Genomic DNA, 22,193 nt, shown 5'->3' with positions numbered 1-22,193 from the left:
CAGACTCTGGTGTATAATTTATATTTACAGCATATCTCAGTTCAGACTAGCTACATTTTAAATCCTTAATAATCACATGTGGCTAGTGGATATCATGGTAGACAGGGTAGAGTTTTAATACTTAGCAAAGTAATGTGTAGTAATTAAAAATCAGCACTTAGTAATTAAGTTAAAATTTACATAAATAAACTAATATTACAATGGCAAAAAATCACCAAAAGTGCCATCAAAATTAATTTTGAACTGGCTTAAAATAATGGAAATAAAATGACTTGATGCTACATGTAAGAAGCCCTGAAGTCCAATTTTTAATTGAATAAATTATTCCAGTTTTGGAACTTCTTTACATATATCTTATGTTAGGATATTATTCCTAGCTAAAGAACTTGCTATTTGATTAGGCAAACACACTAATTCTGAATAATGTAAATCAAGAAGATGGTATATGAATAATCCAAAAATTATAACTCAGTTTTAAAACACCCCCACCTTCTAATTTGTGTAGCACCTCACAATTTACAAAGTATTTTTATATATTTAATTTTCCCAACTTTGCAAATATATAATATAGGCATTATTCTTATTTTTCTTATTAAGAAAAAAAAAAAACTTAAGGCTAAGATTTCCCCTGTTTCTTCTCTTATCCAGCCACAATCTACACAGAAGCCAGAGTTAACTTTTTTATTTTTTGAAACAGGGTCTCACTCTGTTGCCCAGTGCACAGCAGCCTTAACCTCCTGGGCTCAAGCAATTCTCCCACTTCAACCCCATCATACCCCAAAAGGAGCTGTGACTACAGGTGCATGACACCACATCTAATTTTTTCTTTTTTCTTTTGTAGAGATGCGGTCTCACTATGTCACCCAGGCTGTCCTCAAACTCCTAGGCTCAAGCAGTCCTCTGCCTCAGCCTTCCCAAGTGCTGGGGATACAGGCTTGAAGTGGCACACCCAGCCCCAGAGTTATCTTTCTAAAACACACATCAGATGGTTCGCTCACTTGCTAAGAATCCAGCAATAGTTTCCTATCATACCTGAGATGAAATGCAAACTCATTCCTACGACCTACAATATCCAACACAATCTAGGCCTGCCCACCTGTCGAACTTCATCTCCTACAGCTTCTCCTCGGCCTATTCTCTTCCAGTCATGGTAGCCTTTCTATCACTCAGACATGCCAAACTCATTCCAGCCTCAAGGTCTTTGTGCTGGTTATTGCCCACCCTGAACGTTCCTTCAGGACTCTTAGCTCCTTTCTGTCATTTGAGTCTTCCTGTAAATGTTACCAATTCTGAGTGACCGTTCTCAACTATCTACTCTAAAATAGCCCACCAAGCACTCTCCATAACTTTACCATCACTTCATCCTCATTCCTTTTCTTCATAGTATTTGTCATTATTCTATCTTTTCTATTAAGGCCATCATTAATTTGTTTTGTTGCCCTATTCCAAAGTGCACTGCCATGATAGCAGAGCTGTCATCTGTTTTATTTGCTGCTGGATCCCTCAGGCCTAAAGCAGTGTTCAAGAAATATTTACCGAATGAATACATAAAGAGATTAAGTAACTGAACCAGAACTAGAACCCATGACTCCTAGGTCTTATACTGGCAACCACAGTTAACAGCAAATAATCTTTCATAAGGGGATTATTCTCTGATTAACAGGAAATAGAGGAAGTTAAGCTGTGAACATGCTAGGTAGAAGCAGAAACCCAAATCCAAATCCAAATTTAAACATTTAAAATTCATTCTATAAACAAAATTTAATAGTCATTTTTTTCCCAGTAAGAAATAAGCAAAGCATGCTAAAAAAAATCACTGGACTAAACTGGCATTAAAACTGCCACATTGCCAGGCATGGTGGCTCATGCCTGTAATCCCAGCACTTTGGGAGACTGAGGTGGGAAGATTGCTTGAGGCCAGGAGTTCAAAACCAGCCTGGGCAACATAGTGAGACCCTGTCTCCACAAAAAAAAAAAAAAAAATTAAAAAACAAAACAAAACATTAGCTGGGCGTGGTGGTACACACCTGTAGTCACAGCTACTCAGGAGCCTGAAGTGAGAGAATCACTGGAGCCCAAGAAGTAGAGGCTATAGTGAGCTATGACTGCGCCACTCTACTCCAGCCTAGGTAACAGAGTCAGACTCTTGTCTCATTAAAAAAAGGAAAAAAAAAGCTGTCAGACTTAGGATACTTTTAAGAGTTAGGAGGGAAAAGAACCAAAGAAAAGGGAAAATCTGACAGTCATCTCTCTAGCAGGAGAATGCACTGAAAAAGGGGAAAGAGAAAAGAAGATGCCATAAGAGACTGGCAGCTGCATTGTTCTAGAAGGTAAACCTACCGTTTTATTTCGTAATCGAATGATATCAGATACAGAACCAGCCCCACAGTACTCCATAACGATCCATAAGTCTGTGTTCTTAAAATAACTGCCATAATATTTGACTACATGATGGCTAGAGAGAGAGAGAATACAAATTAATAAAATGGCCTTCAAAAATCTCTCAATTCATGCTATTAAGTATATACAAATTAATTCCCCATCTGGAACGATCAATTATTCATAGTTAAGGATAAAACGGGCAACCTCCTGATAGAAATGCAAAATGGTATAGCTTTGCTGGAGGGTAATAAATCATAAAAATATAAAAATGCGTGGGTCCTTTAATCAGCATTTCTATGTTTATCCTCAAAATTTATCCTCAAAAAAGAATTACAAATGTTCAAAAAGTAACAATTACCATCATAGCACTATTGATGAAAGTGGAAATTTAGATATCATCTAAATGTCCATTCAACATTAGTGAGTTTTTTTAAGAAATAATAATACAGCTATATAATATCATGAATCCATGAAAAATGTTAAAGAGAAGTATTTGATAACATGAGAAGATACTGTGTTTACAAAAACAAACAAACAAGGCAGGCTAATAAAACAGTTAAGTATTGTAAAACTCCAAAGAGATCTGGAAGAATATGTGTATCAAGCAGTATTTAATAATGATGATTTCTCCAAAGGGAAAAGTGATCTTATTTTCTTTTAATTTGAATTTTTCTAAGAAGTCATATGTACTTCTAATGAAAACACACACACACACTACAATCTATTATAAAGAAAAAATGTTCAGGATCAAACCTCAAATGTTAGGTCTCATGCTGGAAGAGAGATACCAAACAAGAAATTTCAGAGAAAAATCAAATATCCCATTAAAATGAAATAATGTGCCCTCTGAGAGCTGCCAGCTTTAACTGGCTAGATTGCTGTCATGGCCATTTAAAGTTTCATAACAACTGATGCTCAAACCAAATTGGCTTCATTAACTTAGAACTCTTAGAATTTCCTGTTCGAACCTTGGGAAACATGCCAGTGACAAGGACAGCAAAACACACACACACACACACACACACACACACACAAACACACACAAAGTATTAATGAAAAAGTGTCTAAGGTAAATATCAACACATTTGCTCTCCCTGTAATACAGGACTTACAGGAGTTAAGTACTATAGGCCATTACTAACAGGTATTTACTACTGGAATATATTCTCTACAGTCTTGCATCGTTAGCTAGATTCTCCTGTACATATATATGTACTTAGCCTGTCCAATTAGTCTATAAACTCCCAGAGCACAAGGACTCTGCTCTGTTGCTGTATTCCTTACAGTGCTTAGCAGAGTAGACTGTTCAAAACATCTCTTCTCTAATAAAGACATTTCCATACCCTGTTTGGAACAGAGCTCCTAAAAAGTCTATTGAAAAGTGACAAAGTCCAAATTTGCCAAATGGAAAGAACTTCCAAAATGTATCTCAAAGAGGAGAAAATGGAAAACTGCCACCTTCATCTAGTCAATCCAATCAAGAAAAATGGGGATTTCATCTAGTAGACAGTAATCACAAAAATAGAAGGAAAAAAAAAAAGGAGAGAGGAAGAAAAGAAAGGGCTGCATTCCCAAGTCTGTAAAACTAAAAGGCTTCTGGACTAATTTTCTGGTAGGTAGCCCCACCTACCCTAATGTAGAAGTTTTACAAACAGGAGGTACTAAGTTGATCTGATAACCAAAAAGCCTTCAGAAGAATGAATGCAGCCTCAACTGAAAGAATTTCTCACCCATCTTCAACCCCCTAGGGCTGGCATTGCCCCTAACCTTCTGTTTGTCTCTAAACAGTGCTGGGGAAGCCTCCTCTATCAGTGACCAACCCATGTTGTCATGGAATTTCAGAACAAACCACGTGGTTTTCTGTGGTTGTCTTTTGGTCTGACTTCCTGCTTTTACAGCATTTGACAAATCTTAGTTCCTCAAAAATAAATACTTAAGTACTCTCAGCTAGAATAATTTTTGTTAATGTGACAGAACAAACAGTTATACATAACTACTCTCTTTTTATAGATTTACCTGATATTCTAAGGTTTCTAGAACTAAATAACATTTGAATTATCTGTTCTAAGCTATCTCTGCAGAAATGTTTTCTCAATAGGAAGTAAAAAAGATCATTATCTCACAGACACACACAAAAAGCAAGCACCACCTTCTGCCTCTTCTTCCTAATTTCTAAAAGGGCTCACTGAAAAGAAAAAAAGCCAGCGGTGGTTCGCTCTTGTAATTCCAGCACTCTGGGATTTGACTGAGGCAGGTGGATCTTTTGTGGTCAGGAGTTCAAGACCAGCCTGACCAATATGGTGAAACTCCGTCTCTGCTAAAAATACAAAAAAATTAGCAGAGTGTAGTGGCACATGCCTGTAGTACCAGTACTTGGGAAGCTAAAGCATAAGAATCGCTTGAACCTGAGAGGCGGAGGTTGTAGTGAGCCGATTGTGCCCTGCACTCCAGCTTGGGCAACAGAGTGAGACTCCGTCTCAAAAAAAAAAAAAAAAGAAAGAAAAATTGGGTGAACAAAATGCCATGCACAAATAAAAACTACACAAGGTTAGCTACAAAAAAAACTTTTTCATCATCTTTTTTCTGAAAAGGACATGCACAGTGATTCCACTGAATTCTCCCTTCCACAAAATATCTAAGTAAATGTGTCTCTAGGTGTCAAACTCTAAACAATCACAGCAAATTCAAAACCACATTCTCCCCAAAGGAAGCCCACATGCCTTTACCTGTCACATTGCTGCATTATAGAGATTTCTTTGATTATCTCCTGCAGGTCTGATTCCACAGGAACTTGCTTAATAGCAACAATCTGACCAGTCTCTTTATGAATAGCTTTGTAAACGCTGCCATAAGACCTATAAAATTGGGAGAAGAACATTTATAAACTCAAAGCAAGCCAAGATATAAGAAGTGGTAAAACACAAGCAACTGATAGTTCTAACGTATATCCCTAAGTACCTAATACATATACACTTGCAAAACTAAAATAGCTACAATACTTTGTGGCGGGTGGAACTGTCACAAGAACTACAACAAAATGGCATCTTGAAAGCTTCACATTCAAAGCATATGTTCTCTCCACATCTATACTGGGGTACAATATGGAAGTGGCAGTCTTTGTTTTATTGCATTCACTCTGGTACCTACCACAAGATCTTTCTGTCCTTGCTCCTTACTTACGATAATTCTTAAAATATTATGGGAACCAATTAAAATCTAAGCCTGTTTAATGTTAGTATCAGGTAAACACAGCACACACACACACTCTTTGCTTCCTACTCCATCTTCCCTTAACAGCTTAATACCAAAATTAAGTTTATGTATCTAGTCAATTTGGAGGCTATAAGACCATTAGATGTAGAACGTAAAGATGCTGGATTTGAGTCTTACCAACAATACATTTTAGTTATCATTTACAGACAAATTATTAACCTTGTCGTACCTGAATTTTCTTATCTGTAAAATGACAACAATACAAACTACCTTATAAGATATGATGTTATCTCATTTGTGATGGTCAAATGAGATACCGTCATCACTTCATATAGATTACATTTTCATTAGAATCCTGGGCAGCTGTCAGTGAAATAATACTGAGTAAATTGTCTTTCATATTTCCCAAACACACCTGTATCTTCACACTGTCTTGGTGAAAAAAAAAATCAAAATAACAGTACCACCTACTATGTCAAAGTAGTGAAATACTCTAACTGCCAAATAGATGCTCAAGAACTGTTACAACGTGAAAGGAACAGAAAACGTTTTAAGTCTATGCAGAGCACATAAAAAAATTTCCATTCCATTAGAAGTTGTCATTCTTGTAAAACTAGTACAATGATCCTTAAATATGGCACCAAATACTTTTTGCCAGAGAGAGCCTCCTGTTGAGCATGTGAGAACGACCCAATCACTGTCCCTTCTTCCCTGCTAAAATAACTCCCTAATTTGTAACGGTAGTGATGTGCTTGGTCCCAAGAGATATACTATGGTAGTCCAAGCCAACCACAGAATTCCTATTTCCTTCTGCCAGTAACTGAACTACTGACGAACATGTCACCCAGTTCCGGCCAATGAAATTTGAAGACAATTCTGCTGAAGGGTTTCTGGGAAAGACTTTCTTCTGTGGTAGGAGACATGCACACAAGAATGCCCATTTCCACTTGCCCCTTTCTTTCTTACTTTTGTTAATGCCATGAGAGGGATGATGCTTGAAACTAATGCAGCCATTTGAGACTATGAGAATTACCCAGATGTCAAGCCATTATCAAGCCAATTAACCACTTCTTGGCTCTCACACCCCCAAATGTATTTAGTTATTAATGTCTCCATTGGTTAGCCACTGTTCCTTAGATATCGTTACTTCCAACCAAAGGCATTTTTGATATATTAGCTCCTGTATGTCTGAAACTGTCTTTATTTCACCTTCACTCTGGAATGATAGTTTGGTTGGATACCAGATTCTTTGACAACTTTCCCTCAGCACTGTTACTGCAGTGTTCCAACATCTGTTGTGGCTGAGAAGTCTGCTTTCATTAGATTATCACTGTCCATGGGTAATCTCTCCATAGCTTTTAAGGTGTCCTCTTTGTCCGTAACAGTCTACTATTGTACTGTAATATAACTAGTAGTTGATCTGGCACTTCATACGCTTCTTCAATCTGAGGGCTCATGTCTTTCCTCAAGAATGAAAAATTCTCAGCATTATTCTTTGATTATTTCCTCTATCACTTCTAGGATCTTCTTCTAGAATTTCTACTGAAACTGTATTAGATCTCCTCAATCTATGCTGTCTTCCTGGTTTCCAAAATTGTATTTCTCTCTTCTGCATTTTGTGATCAGTCTCATTCCTATCTTTCAATTCAAAAATTCTTTCATTTTGTTTAGTTTACTGTTCATCCAATGTATTGGGCTTTTAGAACTTCAATTGTTGTAGTTTTCATTGTCAAGATTCCCAACATTTTATTTGCCTTTGGGCCAATGTGTTAATAATCATGTTAATCATCTGATGTTCTTATCCCCTCCTTGATCTTTTTGAAAATTATAATCATATTAAATCACTTTTAAGACTGCTCTATTATTTCTTTTTCCTTCAGTGTGAATTCTCCCATTCTGTGGAATTTCTTATGGCAGTGGATTTCCTTGTATGGATTTCATTTTATCTTGAATGATTTTCCTCTATACAACACTCACTGTCAGATGGTTTCACGGTTCCCTTAGTATAGTCGTCTGGGCTGTACAACTTAAACCAGGTCTTATCTTCAGAGTTTGGAGATTTTGCCCTTCAAGATACCATACTTAAATACAATCCAGGCTCAGTTCCTATTATCGAACCAGTATATCCACTTTTTCCCTAGGCCACAGGCAAATGACACTTTCTGACGGCAGTCAAGCACATTTATTTGAACTTTAGTTCATAGATGGAGGGCTGAGATTCAGCCCCCAATTTCATGTAGGAAGCTCAAATGCAATCTTTTGACAAGGATAAGGCATGCTTTAGTCTCCACTTATTATTTAGATTTCTTTCCTATCCCTTGTCCGTAGCTGTTTATATATCCTTATATTTAAAAGAATTTTGACTCATTATTCTTATGTATTAGAAAGTTCTCTGCATACACTCATTCAGCAACCTTGACCAGAACCTCCCTGGATAACAAGGAAAACTCCAATAGCTCATAGGAAATTAAGATTCCTGGCCCAGCGCGGTGGCTCATGCTGGTAATCCCAGCACTTTTTGAAGCAGAGACAGGTGGACCACCTGAGGTCGGGAGTTCAAGACCAGCCTGACAAACATGGAGAAACCCTGTCTCTACTAAACATACAAAATTAGCCAGGCATGGTGGCGCATGCCTGTAATCCCAGCTACTCAAGAGCCTGGGGCAGAAGAATCACTTGAATCTGGGAGGCAGAGGTTACAGTGAGCTGAGATCGTGCCATTGCACTCCAACCTGGGCAACGAGAACAAGACTCCATCTCAAAAAAAAAAAAAATGAAATGAAATGAAGAAAACCTGCACATTCTGCACATGTACACCAGAACTTATTATAATTAAAAACAAAACAAAACAAAACAAAACAGATCCTTGATTCTATGAACTGTATTTACAGTAATCTGAAGGGGGGGTTAAATCACACTCACAAGCAAGTACCTTAAAACTTGATTCCCTACAATAAAATGAGATGATTCAATGAATTACAACTGACAGCAAAGAATAGAGAAGTAGGTGTTTTACTTAAGCCATGCAAGGCAAGAATCTATGCAGAAAAATGGAAATACTACAGTATCTGAGGACAAATTAACGAGGTACAAGTCTTAACAATAGTACTCATTTTTTATGAAACCATGGGCAAGATGCTTTTGTTATCCTTCTATGATAAAAACTAAGTCCGTGTGTACAACTTTGAGAAAAAAAAAGGTGCTAGGCTCCACTTCAAAACACTTTCCAAGCGCTCTCCATTCATCCTGGTCTGGAGCTTTGGCTCCACTCTGCCACAGATCCATATGATTTCCTCACAACAGAGAATGACTGCAGATTCCAGAATCCAACAGTTCCTTTAGCCAGAGCTCATTTCACAAGATACAAGTCAGTAAGAGTTCACGATCCATTCATTCTCCAGAACAATTTAAGAATAGCATTGCATCACGTGTATGGAAAAGAAGTGTAGTGAAGGTCTTCCTTCAAAATATTCCTAGTTAAATGAGGCTTGCTTAGGTTCATTCAGTCAGAATGACAGAAATCCAAGAAATACCAGAAATCTGGTATCATTTAGAAGAGCAGTAAGGTGATAGCATGGGAAGAAAGATCTGAAGCTTTGTTCTCTCCCTGGTGATATCTTCATAGGGAAATTTCCACATTCCTTACAGACAACATCCATAGATCTAAAATGCCATTTGTCCAGATGCAGTGGCGCACATCTGTAATCCCAGCACTTTGGGAGGCTGAGGTAGGAGGATCACTTAAGGCCAAGAGTTCGACACCAGCCTGGGCAACACAGTGAGACCTTGTCTCTACAAAAATAAATAAATAAATAAATAAATAAATAAAATACAATTAAAAAAATCATAATTAGCTTTTTTTGTTTACATTATACTCCTGATATATTCTCTGTCTATAGTTTTTCTTTGACATTCCACAAACTCAATCAGCCCAGAGCTACCTGTAAGAACACCTAAATACACTTTAAGACTTGACATGATGAGGTCTCAAAAATACTTCAGTTGATACATTTAAAAATAGAATAGTAATAGTTGCCATTTACTGAGCATTTATTATTGTGACAAGCACTATACTTTACCCCAGTTACCCTCAGGTAACAACATAACTCTATGAATCGATGTATTATTATCCCGAATTTACAGATGAGGATTGTAAGCCTCCAAAATAGTAAGCAATTTGCTCAAACTCATGTGTCTATTATGACCAATAAACAGTAGAGCAAGGATTTTAACCCAGGTCTGCCTCACGTTATAGTAGTAAGAGCAAATTTTATTAGAAATGAGAAAAATAAGTTAGTCACACAGTCAATTATGCCTAGCAGTCTTTATCTTATTCTAAGCATAACTTATGAGCATTGTTAGATTAAAGGCCATAGCCTTGCTGCCTAAGGAAAATAGCAAAGATGCCAAGCTAAGCTGAAAATGGCAGGCAACAGATGCAGAGGGACTGTCATTTCCCCATACCTTTAATAATGCCAGTCAACTGGCAGTCTTCAGATTCATCTTGGACTTGTCTTTTCGCAGCACAGCTGGTGTATCATCTTTTACTTCCCTTCTCTGCTTGATTTCTTGCTGGATTCCAAAAAGCATTTTTCCAACTTACAAAAAGACGATGACTAATGTTTTTTACAAGGAGGTAAATCATGAAAAACCACTTCATGTAATCCAGGATTGGGTTTAACGTTGTAAATCTGTGTCCTAACATAAAAAATACTAAACCCCAAAAACTATAGGAATGGGAAGGAAATGATTTTAAAGAGCATATAGTCATCAGTCAGTAGTTGTTTTTACAAGTTAGTATGTTAGGTCTTCCCTTGAATCAGAAATACTCCCAACGGATTAAAAATAGACAGACAGATACACACACAGGCACACACACACACTTATACATGCATAACCTGTTTCTGAAAGATATACAAGAAGCTGCTACCCTGGGTGCTTCTGGGTAGCTAAGAGACAGAGGTAGGAGGAATCCTTTTTATTGTATGCATCTTAATTTTTTTTTTTAAATTTTGAATTATATGATTGTATTACCTATTCAAAAATTAACAAGAAAAACTTAAGAAATGGTGTCCTTAACATTTTAATTTCCTGGTCATTACAAAAGAAGGAATAAATACACAGGATTGAATTAAAAGGATATATAAAAGTATAAAAATTATGTAAACTTTATTGTATCATGAAAGTCAATGATGGTCACTGCACATTACTAATATCACTCATCAGTATTTTATAAACTCATTAACAAACCTGTGTTTCAAGAAATCCACTGGCTGACAACCTGGGATTGTGGATCTCCTAAGTAGCTGCGAAGATGGTACTAGTCCTTGATTTCTTTATTATATTTCACAAAGGTACAAATATGAAAATGCTAAATTCCACCGATTTTCATTGAAACAGCTATTGTATACCAATCAGAAATTATGAGCAGCAAATAAACAAATGTCTGATAGAATTATAATCGAATTAGTGCTATCTGTTAAGTAGATAAAATCATACAAACCATAGATTCTACAAAAGAGAACACAATAGAAAGTCTTCGTATTAAAAAGACCAGGAATCACTAAATCTGTCTATAATAGTGATTGGGGTAAAGTGAAGAAGGACATCACAAGCTATAAATTTACCTTCCACCCCTCCTAAAGCCATGCTGAAAGGTTCATATCCTCCTGATTCTGGGGCAGGAAAAAGACTGGGACCCACTGGCCTACCACAGTTTCTTTACACTCACCCTTCTCCGAGTTTCTCTAAAACATCAAACACTTCTTCTGGTTGTTTGGTTAAACTATCTTCATCCAATTTTTTTAGCTGCCTGTGAATGAAGAAACATAAACACAAAATATATTTTATTTCCTAGCAACTAGAACATAAAATATATCAATTATTTTATAATTAGCATCCCAGGAACTTCTCTACACAGTACTCACTAGTAAGACCTTTTTAAGAAACAGGGTTTCACTGTTGTCCAGACTGGGGTGCAGTGGTGTACAGCTCACTGTAACCTCAAATTCCTGAGCTCAAGCAATCCTCGTGCCTCAGCCTACCAAGTAGCTGGACTACAGGCTCCTAACACTGTGCCTGGCTAATTTTTTTTCTTTTTTGGAGAAATGGAGTCTTGCTATTACCTACACTGGTCTCAAACTCCTAGCCTCAAGCAATGTTCTCACCTCAGCCTCCCAAAGCACTAGGATTACAGGCATGAGCCATCACACCTGGCCTGAGAGACTGTTCTAAAAGATGACACTTATTCTGGGTCACTCTGATAAGCAAAATCAGGACCAGCATATGGAGGGATGCCAAGAGTCAATCTTTAATTCAAGTTGTGTAAGAATTTTCTAACAATAAAAGTTGTCCTACATAATGGTTTGGACTGCCGTAAGAGGTCCTTAGGTCCCCACTACTGGAAAATATAAACAGAAAATGAATTGTTATGTGGGCCGGGCATGGTGGCTCACTCCTATAATCCCAGCACTTTGGGAGGCCAAGGCAGGTGGATCACTTGAGGTCAGGGGATTCAAGACCAGCCTGGCCAATATGGTGAAACCCTGTCTCTACTAAAAATACAAAACTCAGCTGGACCTGGTGACACACACCTGTAATCCCAGCTACTCAGGAGGCTGAGGCACAAGAATCACTTGAACCTGGGAGGTGGAGGTTGCAATGAGCCAAGATTATGCTACCATACTCCAGCCTGGACGACAGAGAGAGACTGTCTCTTAAAAAAAAAAAAAAAAAAAAAAAAATTGTCATATGGCCAAAATGCTGTAGATTCAAGCATTTGATGTATCCTTCAAAATCTATCTAAATCTTGAGATTTCATGAATTAAAATGATACAACTATTTCTTCAGAAAAAGTGCTTAATGTAAGGTAACTATGAATTGAAATGTAACTATGAATTGGACTGGAGACTAAGGAAGACATAGGAAACCTTTGCTCTCCCATTAGCAAATTTTTTTGTAATTTTGTCAAAACACATAAATTCGATAGGTATCACAGAAACAGAAAGGGGAAAGTGTACATTTAGACATGATCAAAAGTGAAAAATCACTAGGCAGCTGAGAGTTTCAAACAGTCTCACAAAAATCCTCCCATGAGTAGAAACGTACCTTTGACTAATCTCAAAAATCAAAGGTACTTAGCTGCTCACAACTTCCAGATAGTTCAAATTTCTCTGATTATGCCAGACAACCATAACAAACATGGGGGGTTGTAAATTGACACTTTTTTAAAATGCTGAGATCTCTGAAAATTATTAATGAGCTTAAAGAAGGAACTTGCCAAGAAATATGTCTGTGTGTGTGTGTGTGTGTGTGTGTGTGTGTGTGTGTGTTTACTCTACACAATGGCTTCCTGAAACTACAAACAACAAAGAATAGAGAGCTCAGGAAATGGTGAAATATGGAAGTAGTCGCACTGGAGACTTCTTTGTAGAAAAAAGGTTTAGACTAGCTGGATAATATCAATTATTGCAAGAAAAGACTTAAAACAAATACACACACACACACACACACACACACACACACACACACGTGTACTTTCCTAAATAAAACAGGTTAAAATCAGAAGATAAAAAATAAAACAAACCAACAAAAATCCTGACCACATCAAGTGTATCTAACAATAAACGCTGATCTCAAAAGGCCAATCTTACAGAAGTTTATAAATATCAAGGACTATGTACTAGAGAAATGGAGAACCACTCCAAGTCAAAACTGCCTTAACTTGATACAAACAAAACAAAATGATCACAGTGACCTTTGAAAATCAAAAGGTCCTAAAAATTAAATACCAATGACATCATAAAAACTCCTACCTTCAAAATGAAATGAACTGAAACTCCTCTTAAACTTCAGAACTGAAACTTCTATAAACTCAGAAGTCATAATGAACATCTCATATGCCAGGGGTTTTTTTGGTAAAGCCCTGAATTGTAACAATGGACAATACCTCGTTTCTCAAGTATAATTAAAGTTTTATAAACAGCTTATATAAAGGAAGATCAAATATGTTTCTTTGAAGTGTTGACTCTCTGTGGTTTACAAAATGCAAAACTCACTACTTCAACTACTTCAGGGACCACATAACAAAGGAAATTGCCACTGCCAGGAGAGACACAGCTGCAAGCCTCTGATAATACTTTGACAGACAAACTTTATATGACTGCTCAGATATGTCTTTGAAACAACCTACGTGGCTTTTTGCTTGTTTTTGATCTGGAGCTATTAAAAACAACTTGAACTTAAGGCACTATTACATCTCTGGTGCCTGATAACCAAGTGGTCAAAATATATTTGCTAAATGGATTCACAAATGTAATGATAGGAATCAAGAATTTCATCAGCAATCTTTGTAAATTACCACAATAAAACAGAATTTCACCTAAAAAATATTACTAAATTATCAATAAACAAGATTTCTATAAAAAATATTTTGGTAAGTGACTCATAATGACATTTTATACCATGACTCTTACAGAACAAACACTATTACCAAAACAGTCTGACTCTGATAACGCAGTTCTCTTACCTGGGACTTCCTCACGTCCTAGACAGTCTCCAACTTGCTCATAAATGAACAAGCCTGGTCAACAAAGCATCCATGGACCAAATACTGGTGGATGCTCCTCTCCTAAGTCAGATGGCCATGTGGATGGCCAGCATCCCAGGAATGCACTCTACACCTTCCACTATACCATTATCTAATAACAACTCACTTTTTAAAATTGTGAATTCCTATATGAGACACCAGTCTGTCATCATTCACTTAATCACACACACACACAAATGTCAAACTCATGAACACAAAAGGCATTTCCTGCACTGGGGTTGTTGGAAACACATGCCATCTGAATTTCTGAAAGACACCTATATCTTTCCAAACACAAGTAATGGTGTCTATGAAGTAGTCACAGGTTTGGCTAATTCTCAAAGCTTTCTCCCATTTCAGAACTCCCATAAAGTTCATTTTATGTATAACTATCTCTTTTTCCACACAGAATTTGATATGGATTACAACAAATATATATGATAAGCTGATAAAATTTTTAATGATAATAAAACTGTGTCCCCAGCTTAACCCAATTCATATGTTGAAGTCTTAACACACACCACTTCAGAATGTGACTATATTTGAAGATAAGGTCTTTAAAGAGGTAATTAAGATAAAATGAGGTCACATGTGCATGCCCTAATCCAATATGACTAGTGTCCCTATAAGAGATTAGGACACAGGCACGTACATAGGGAAGAGCATGGAGAGATAGGGAGATGGCCATCTATGAGTCAAGCAAAGGCCTCAAAAGAAACAACTCTGACAATGCCTTGATTGCAGATCTCTAACCTTCAGAAAGGTGTGCAAATAAATTTGTTGCTTAAACCACCCACTCCATGATACTTTGTCATATCCTAAAAACTGATACAAATGATAATAAAATTGATCTGCTTCAAATTAGGTAGTCCACTAATTACAATGAGCAGGCAATCACCAGTCACTTAAGAACTCAGTCCTGTAATGCTCTTCTCTTGCACTTTTAATACATTTTTTTTTTAAATCCAAAAGGTACAGGAAATGAGCATGCCAAAAAAGTTTAGTCCTTTGCCCAAGATTATGTAACACAAGGCAAAGGGGGAAACAAAACTCAGATTCCTAATCCCCTTTTCAATTAAAACAAGGCCTCAGAGAAAGAAACCAAGGAGAAAGAACAAACATAGTTCAGAAAGAAACATAACCAGTGTGCATTTATAATTGGATCACTGTGGTACTATAGCAAATATTTGCTAACATACACAGAGACCTGTGAAACAGGGGTACTTTCAGAGAGGTATCAGAGTGAGGCAGCTAAGAGCATGGACTTTGGACTAGACCCCGTGGATATTAAAATCCTAGCTCTGCCTCTTACTCGCTATGACTTCTCCCAACAAATCACTACCCTGTCTGTATCTCAGTTTTATCATCTGTAAAACAGACATACAGGAATATCTACCGCACAGGATTGTTGTGAGGTTCAAATGAGTCAATAAATTGAACCCTATGAAGTTACCATTTTATGGTTCAAAAATGGTCAAATATCAGCAATTTCATATGCTTCAGTAGGAGACATGGAAAGCCTGGCACCTGGTAAGTGCAATAAGAGTGTAATTAACCATTACTACTACAGTCTCAGCACACTAGGCTAGGGTGAATCCAAAGCCCATCCCAACCACCTATTTGCCTTCTAAAATCTTTGTGAACTTCAAACACCCCTAAGCTCAAACAACCCCCAAGAGTGCTGACCAGATAGTCAATCCCTTCTCTTCACCTCTTGGTTGCCCTGCACTTCCACACCCTAAACACTTCCTTCTTTAGAGCTCATTCTGCTGCAGGAAGTCAGACGTCTCTGTGAAACAGAAGTAACCACACTGCACCTCAGAGAAGCATGACTCCTTCGGTCTCTACTCCCTACTTTTCTCCAGATGTGGCAGAGTGGTACAAGACTCAAGATGTCCAGAGGGGAAATCCAGGAGTTGAGATTTTCCAGGCTCAGCCACCATCCTGATCTTGACCTAAAGCAATTCCAGGTACCACTAGGATCTGGCGCTGATATACACAAAACAACTGAGGCCTGAAAAGGGCACAGTCTGGACGGGTTCAGTGACCCGGAGTAAAGAAGGAAACACGTTTCCCAACTCTTCTGGACCTCACGCTGCCCATCTCGAAAATATTCTCTTATTTCCTTACCTACCTCCCAATGTCAGGTTCTGAAGGGCTGAGGAGAAGGTGAAGACCATGAGGAAGACACTCTGAACATCACTAATAAAAGATGCCATCCTACAGTGGGGTCACCACCAACAGCATCCTCTCAAATGCTGTCCTCCACCCTCCCCTCCCTTGCTAGACCCTCAACCTCTCTTCGCATGCCTTTAGCCTTAGGAGCAGAGCTTTTCCTCTCCACAGATCCCCAAAACTGCACCCCTCAGGTGGGACTTGGGACCCTTAAAAAATCCACCCGGCCTTCCTCTTGGCCAGTTCTCGATCTGCCCCCTTAAAGAGACCCCTCGCAGGTTCTCACCCTGCTTCAGTATTCTCCCCACTACCTCCGTGGACAGCCTTCCCCCGAGTGGCCCAGCCTCAGCAGGTACTCTCCCTAACTTGTCCCCACGTTCCTCAGCAGAGTCTCCCCGCGGCGAGTGTTCCCTCTAACCGGTCCTAAGTCTAACCCCTTAGCAGACGCTCCCCTCACCCGGACCCTCACCCACCAGACGTCCCCCCACTCAGCAGGTGCCCCATCAGCTGGGTCGCTTCGCTCCGGGGGCTCCCACACTGGCGTCTCCCCGGGCCAGTGCCCGCCTTCTCTTTCCCCGGCCCCTTGCCCGTCCTCTTAGCTAGTGGCCCCTCACCGGCGCGGCGGGTTCCTCAGCTGTACCGTCTCCATGGCGCTGCCGGCAGCCGCCCAGACCCGCTCACTGCTCCATCCTCCCCGCGGACCTCCCTGTGCCCGCCCCGCAGACCCACCCACACTTCCGCTTTCCGCCCCTACCGGAAGCGGAGCGCGGCGCGGGAGCGGGCGGAGCCACGGCCCTGACCACGTGAGTCAGGTGGCGCGGTGGGGCGCGGACCCGGAACCGCCTAGTGGTAAAGGCGCCTCCCGGCGTTGTCCGGTGGTATCTAGGGTGTCGGCGACGCTGTCTTCCTGCGGTACTGGAGCGCACGAAATACTCGGTACACAACGCACCTCTGCCTGGGTCCTGGGCCCCTTTTCACAGAGATACGTGAAGCGCCTCCATGAGAAGAGCTGACGATTCTTAGCAAACCAAGTTCTGTATGATTTTGGTGAGAGGGCGCTGCCCCAGAACCCCTGGAGGTATTTGTGGTTTCCTGCCTCTTACTTGGTGAACTCGGGTCCCAACGGGCCCCCTACACATTCTCTCCTCGGATTTGTTACAGAGCATCAACGCGCAAATTGCCCCACTGTCTTTCTTAAAGGTCTCCCCTTTAAGTCAGTTTGCAGACATAAAAATAAGCAACATTAATTAAGCATTTGCCGTGTATTTGCCTTTATATATTATCTCATTTAATTCCCCCATGTCAAGCCTATAAGGTCATCCCCATTTTTATTTATTTAATGATTTATCACAGTGCCTACATGTTTTCAGTGCTTTACCTCATTTAATACTCCTAACACCCTAGATGATATTATTATTATTCCTATTTCATAAGGCCAGAGAGTTGAAGTATCTAGCCTAAGGTCACATAGCTTAGAGTATAGGTTTGGGGATTTAAATCCAGGTTGGTCTGATTTCAGGGCCTGCACCACCAAACTGGACAGCGACAGATGTGTAACCTCTTCTGGGGCCTGAGAGACAGACCTTTCTCTCCGCTGTGAGTTCTGGCTTCAGCTATTGAGCTTCTGAATGCCACTACCATCAATGAATACTAGGAAAATGTTAGATTCTACCCAGTTGACCCATGGGGAAAGTTATAGGAGGAAACTTAACCAGAGCAACCTCTCACTGTTTTTAATTGCCTTGCCTTTCCCAGGGATATGCCACCTACAGAACTTAGCACCTGAGCACCCACCCTTCAGGGCCACCCAGGGATGGCATCCCGTGTGCCCAAAACGGGATAAAGAAGCCGTTCCCTGACATAGGAGGAAAACATTTACTGAGAAGCTACTATGTGCCAGACACAATCTTGGACTTTCACTTAATCCTCAAAACAGCCCTATCAAGTAAGAAGTATCTTCCATTAACAGGTAAGAAAGCTGACACCCACGGTTTACACAACTAAAGAGAGCAAAGGTTTTAACCCAGGACTGTCCTGACTCCACAGCATCAAAGTTGTTGTTTGGTTTTTGTTTTATTGTAGAGATAGAATCTCCCTCTACTACCCAGGCTGGTCTCAAACTCCTGGGCTCCAGCAGTCCTCCCACCTCAGCCTCCCAAAGTGCTGGGATTACAGGCAGGAGCCACCACACCAGACTGATGAATAGAAATTGGGTAAACATTTTTGAAAATTAAGTATCAAATTACCATTACACAATGCCAAACATCCCTCCTTTGTCCCCTTCCAAGGATTTTTCCAGAAGATGGACTGATATTCTGATGGCCCCCTTCTTCCACAGAATGTTCCCAGTGAAAATTTCTGAAATGATAGGAATGTTCTACATATGTGCTGTCCACAATAGTAACCATCAGCCACACGGTCCTATTGAGCACTTTAAGTGTGGCTAGCATAACTGAAAGGCCAAATCTTTAATTTTAATAGCAAACCGTGGCCAATCATAAAATGATAATAGCTTAAGAGAAAAATGGTGAGCAGGGTTACTGGGAGAGAGGTTTTCCTATAAGCTCTGAATATACAGTTGACCCATGAACAACTAGGGTTTGAACTGCATGGGTCCACTTACATAACCCTTGTTTTTTGTGGGTTTTTTTTTTTTTTTTCAATAAATACAGTTAGCCCTCGCTATCACAGGGTTCCACATCCACAACGAAACATGGTTGGAAAATACAGTATGGGATGTGAAATTTGTGTAGAGGGTGGGCTGACTTTTCATTTCTATGGGATCTGCAGGGGCAACTACAGTACATGAGTATAGTCAGATTTTGGGATCCTAGGAGATCCTGGAACCAATACCTGACAGAAACTAGAGGACAACTGTATAACATGTACGTTGCCCCACTGTCTTTCTTAAAGGTCGCCCCTTGAAGTCAGTTTGCAGACATAAAAGAAGGAACATTAATTAAGCATTTGCCATGTACTTGCCTTCAAATATTCAAGGGACTGGGTGTGATGGTGTGCACCTGTAATCCAAGCACTTTTGGAGGCCAAGGCAGGAGGATTGCTTGGGCCCACGAGTTCAAGATCAGCCTGGGCAATGTGGTGAAACCCCTTTTCTACAAAAAAATTAGCCAGGCATGACATATTATGTAATACCATTTGTATGATCCACATGGTCACCCTGGACCCCATGGATCAGGCCCTGCTTGATGCCACCACCACTTCTGTGCCAGGCCCCCCAGTGTGATGCAAGTTGCATGATCCTCTTTGCTATAGTGCCTTTTAATGGCATCACTTTGGAAGGTTTGGAGATGTTCAGAATAGGCAAATCTTTAGACCTGTGGTGGATTAGTGGTTGCCTAAGGCCTGGGGGAAAGAAGCATAGATATATTGGAGGGACTAATTAAAAGGTATGAGATTTCATTTTGGAGTGATGAAAATGTTCTAAAATTGGTTGTGGTAATTGTTCTACAACTCTGAATATACTAAAAGGCATTGAATTATACTCTTTCAATGGATGAACATCTGTGAGTTACATCTCAATAAAGCTGTTTTTAAAAAATGACACCTCTTCCTAGAAGACCTACGTCTCTGTTCCCCTGTTCCTTCCCTGACCCTCTCATCTGTCCCTCCTTCAAATTATTTCAGTACTGTTTTATCAGTCCTGGCATTTATGGGAAGCACTGCAGGAAGGAATTTCCAGGTATTGACTGCTGTGTAAGAAACCACCCCAAAGTTTATTGGCATAGAACAATAATCTTTTTTTCTTCTCAGAAATCTACCATTTGAGCACAGCTCAGCAGGCTCATCTCTGCTTATGGTGTCAATCAGGATCAATCAGCCCCGCCCCAAGTGCATCTCACACCGTTGACAGGGTGGTGCTGGCTGCTGGCTGGGAGCTTACTTGGGTCTGAGGGCTGGGGGCAGCTCCACTTTTCTTGAGCTGCCTCACAAAATAAAGCTTGAGTTCTTTTTTTTTTTTTGAGATGGAGTCTCGCTCTGTAACCCAGGCTGGATTGCAATGGTGCAATCTCGGCTCATTGCAACCTCTACCTCCTGGTCCCAGTTCAAGCAATTCTTCTACCTCAGCCTCCCAAGTAACTGGGATTACAGGAATGAGCCACCATGCCCGGCTAATTTTTGTATTTTTTAGTGGGGATGGGGTTTCACCACGTTGGCCAGTCTGGTCTTGAACTCCTGACCTCATGATCTGCCCGCCTCAGCCTCCCAAAGTGCTGGGATTACAGGCGTGAGCCCCCATGCCCGACCAATAAAGTCTGGGTTCTAAAATATGTTATTGAGGGACAGCCAAGATGACGCTGTGGTGCCTTTTAGTGGCATAGCTTTGGAAGATACTTAATGTCATTACCACTGTGGAGGGGGACCACAAAGGCCTGTCCAGTTTCAAGGAGAAGGGATGTAGACTCTGCCTCCTCATAAGGCAGTGGCAAGGGTCTGGAAGAGCTCGGGGAACCAGAAATACTATTGGGGCCATTTTTGGGAAATAAAATTTGCCACAGCTACGCTTATGTGATAAACCACACAGGAAATACTCAGCTGCAAGCAAGTGAAAACATCTAAATGTTGGCTTAAAGTACCATGGCATTTACTGTTTGTTTTGAGACAGAGTCTCACTGTGTTCCCCAGGCTGGAGTGCAGCAATGTGATCTTGGCTCACTGCAACTTCCACCTCCTGGATTCAAGTGATTCTCTTGCCTTAGCCTCCTGAGTAGCTAGGATTAAAGGTGTGTGCCACCATGCCCAGCTAATTTTTGTATTTTTAGTAGAGACAGGGCTTCAGCATGTTGGCCAGGCTGGTCTTGAACTCCTGACCTCAAGTGATCCACCTGCCTTGGCCTCCCAAAGAGCTGGGATTACAGGTGTGAGCCACCACACCCTGCCTTTATTGTTTATTAAAAGTCAAGAAGTCAGCAGTTCCAGAGTTGATTCAGTAACTCAACAATATCTATTTCATTTTTCCCCTCCCATCCTATTCAGCATGTTGGCTTTTCACACTTTCATTTATCGCCTCACAGTCACAAAATGGCTACCACATCTCCAGATGTCACATCCTTACCCAGCACTACCCAAAGCACAAAGAGAGCAAGAAAGGCTACTTGATTCACTACCTCTCTCTTATAGGGAAGGAAACTTTTCCCATAAGGACCTAGCAGACTCCTTTTTATCTCATTGCCCAGATCAGGGTCATATGTGCATCCCTTGATGAACAACTGGCAAAAGAAAGTAACATTTTTCTGATTGGCTTAGAGCAATCTTGATTCACTTCCCCAGCCTGGGAGAGTCTCAGGCAAAATTCAGGCTTCTGGAAGAAAAGATGAAGTTACTGAGTAGCCAGCCAGCGGTATAGGCCTCATTTAGTTTTCCCACCACTGTCAGGGTTCATCCTTGGTAGGGGGGAGGGCGGAGGTCAACGGGAAGCAGTTCAGATGGAACAGTCATCCAACCCTCAGAAAGCTTATAGTCTGGTGGAGTTAAGTGTATGCAGATCATTATAACTGAATTCCTGAAGGTAGAGACTAGGTCTTTGTCAATCAATGATTTTATTGGATGCTAGACCCTATTAGGGTCTTGGATAAACAAAGATAAAGAGGACCCACTTCCTGCCATTAAAGACCTCACAGTGTTTGAGGAAAAACTACAAACTGACAATCAAAGGGTGACAAATGCAAAGTTAGGGATAAAGCTAGGGACCAATAGGGAGCAAAGGGAGCACAGTGTGGGGCAGAGAGGGGGCTGGAATCAGGAAGGGCTTTCAGAGAAGATGATGTTTGAGTTGAATGTTATTAAGTTAATTCAGGATTAGGCAGGAGAAAAAGTA

At 40.1% G+C, this 22,193-nt stretch overlaps 1 protein-coding gene and 1 long non-coding RNA gene across 4 annotated transcripts in view; both read right to left on the bottom strand.

Annotated features, from left to right (window-relative positions):
• The window catches only part of STK4 (serine/threonine kinase 4), a 102,964-nt gene extending 85,876 nt beyond the window's left edge, over positions 1-17,088 (bottom strand). The window contains exons 1-4 of one of the 3 annotated variants that reach the window (XM_074406579.1): positions 16,972-17,088; positions 11,327-11,407; positions 5,109-5,237; positions 2,341-2,455 (exon numbers count right to left, since the gene is read on the bottom strand). In XM_074406579.1, coding sequence (XP_074262680.1) covers positions 2,341-2,455; positions 5,109-5,237; positions 11,327-11,407; positions 16,972-17,006 — 360 coding nt within the window. In that variant the 5' untranslated portion in view covers positions 17,007-17,088. Of the gene's footprint in view, positions 1-2,340; positions 2,456-5,108; positions 5,238-11,326; positions 11,408-16,830; positions 16,854-16,971 lie in introns of those variants that run through there. The other 2 variants (XM_003936413.4, XM_074406578.1) reach the window with 2 other exon arrangements.
• Positions 7,551-11,320, bottom strand: LOC141585704 (uncharacterized). The gene is made up of 2 exons (XR_012519363.1): positions 10,060-11,320; positions 7,551-9,387 (listed from the first exon to the last, which is right to left on the bottom strand). It is a non-coding gene; the product is annotated as an uncharacterized LOC141585704 (long non-coding RNA).
• Positions 17,089-22,193: the final 5,105 nt, after the last annotated feature.

This window comes from Saimiri boliviensis, chromosome 9 (genome assembly GCF_048565385.1).
Source record: "Saimiri boliviensis isolate mSaiBol1 chromosome 9, mSaiBol1.pri, whole genome shotgun sequence".
Taxonomy (NCBI): Eukaryota; Metazoa; Chordata; class Mammalia; order Primates; family Cebidae; genus Saimiri; species Saimiri boliviensis.
The sequence above is the reverse complement of the archived record's forward strand: the minus strand, read 5'-3'. Positions and strand labels throughout refer to the sequence as shown.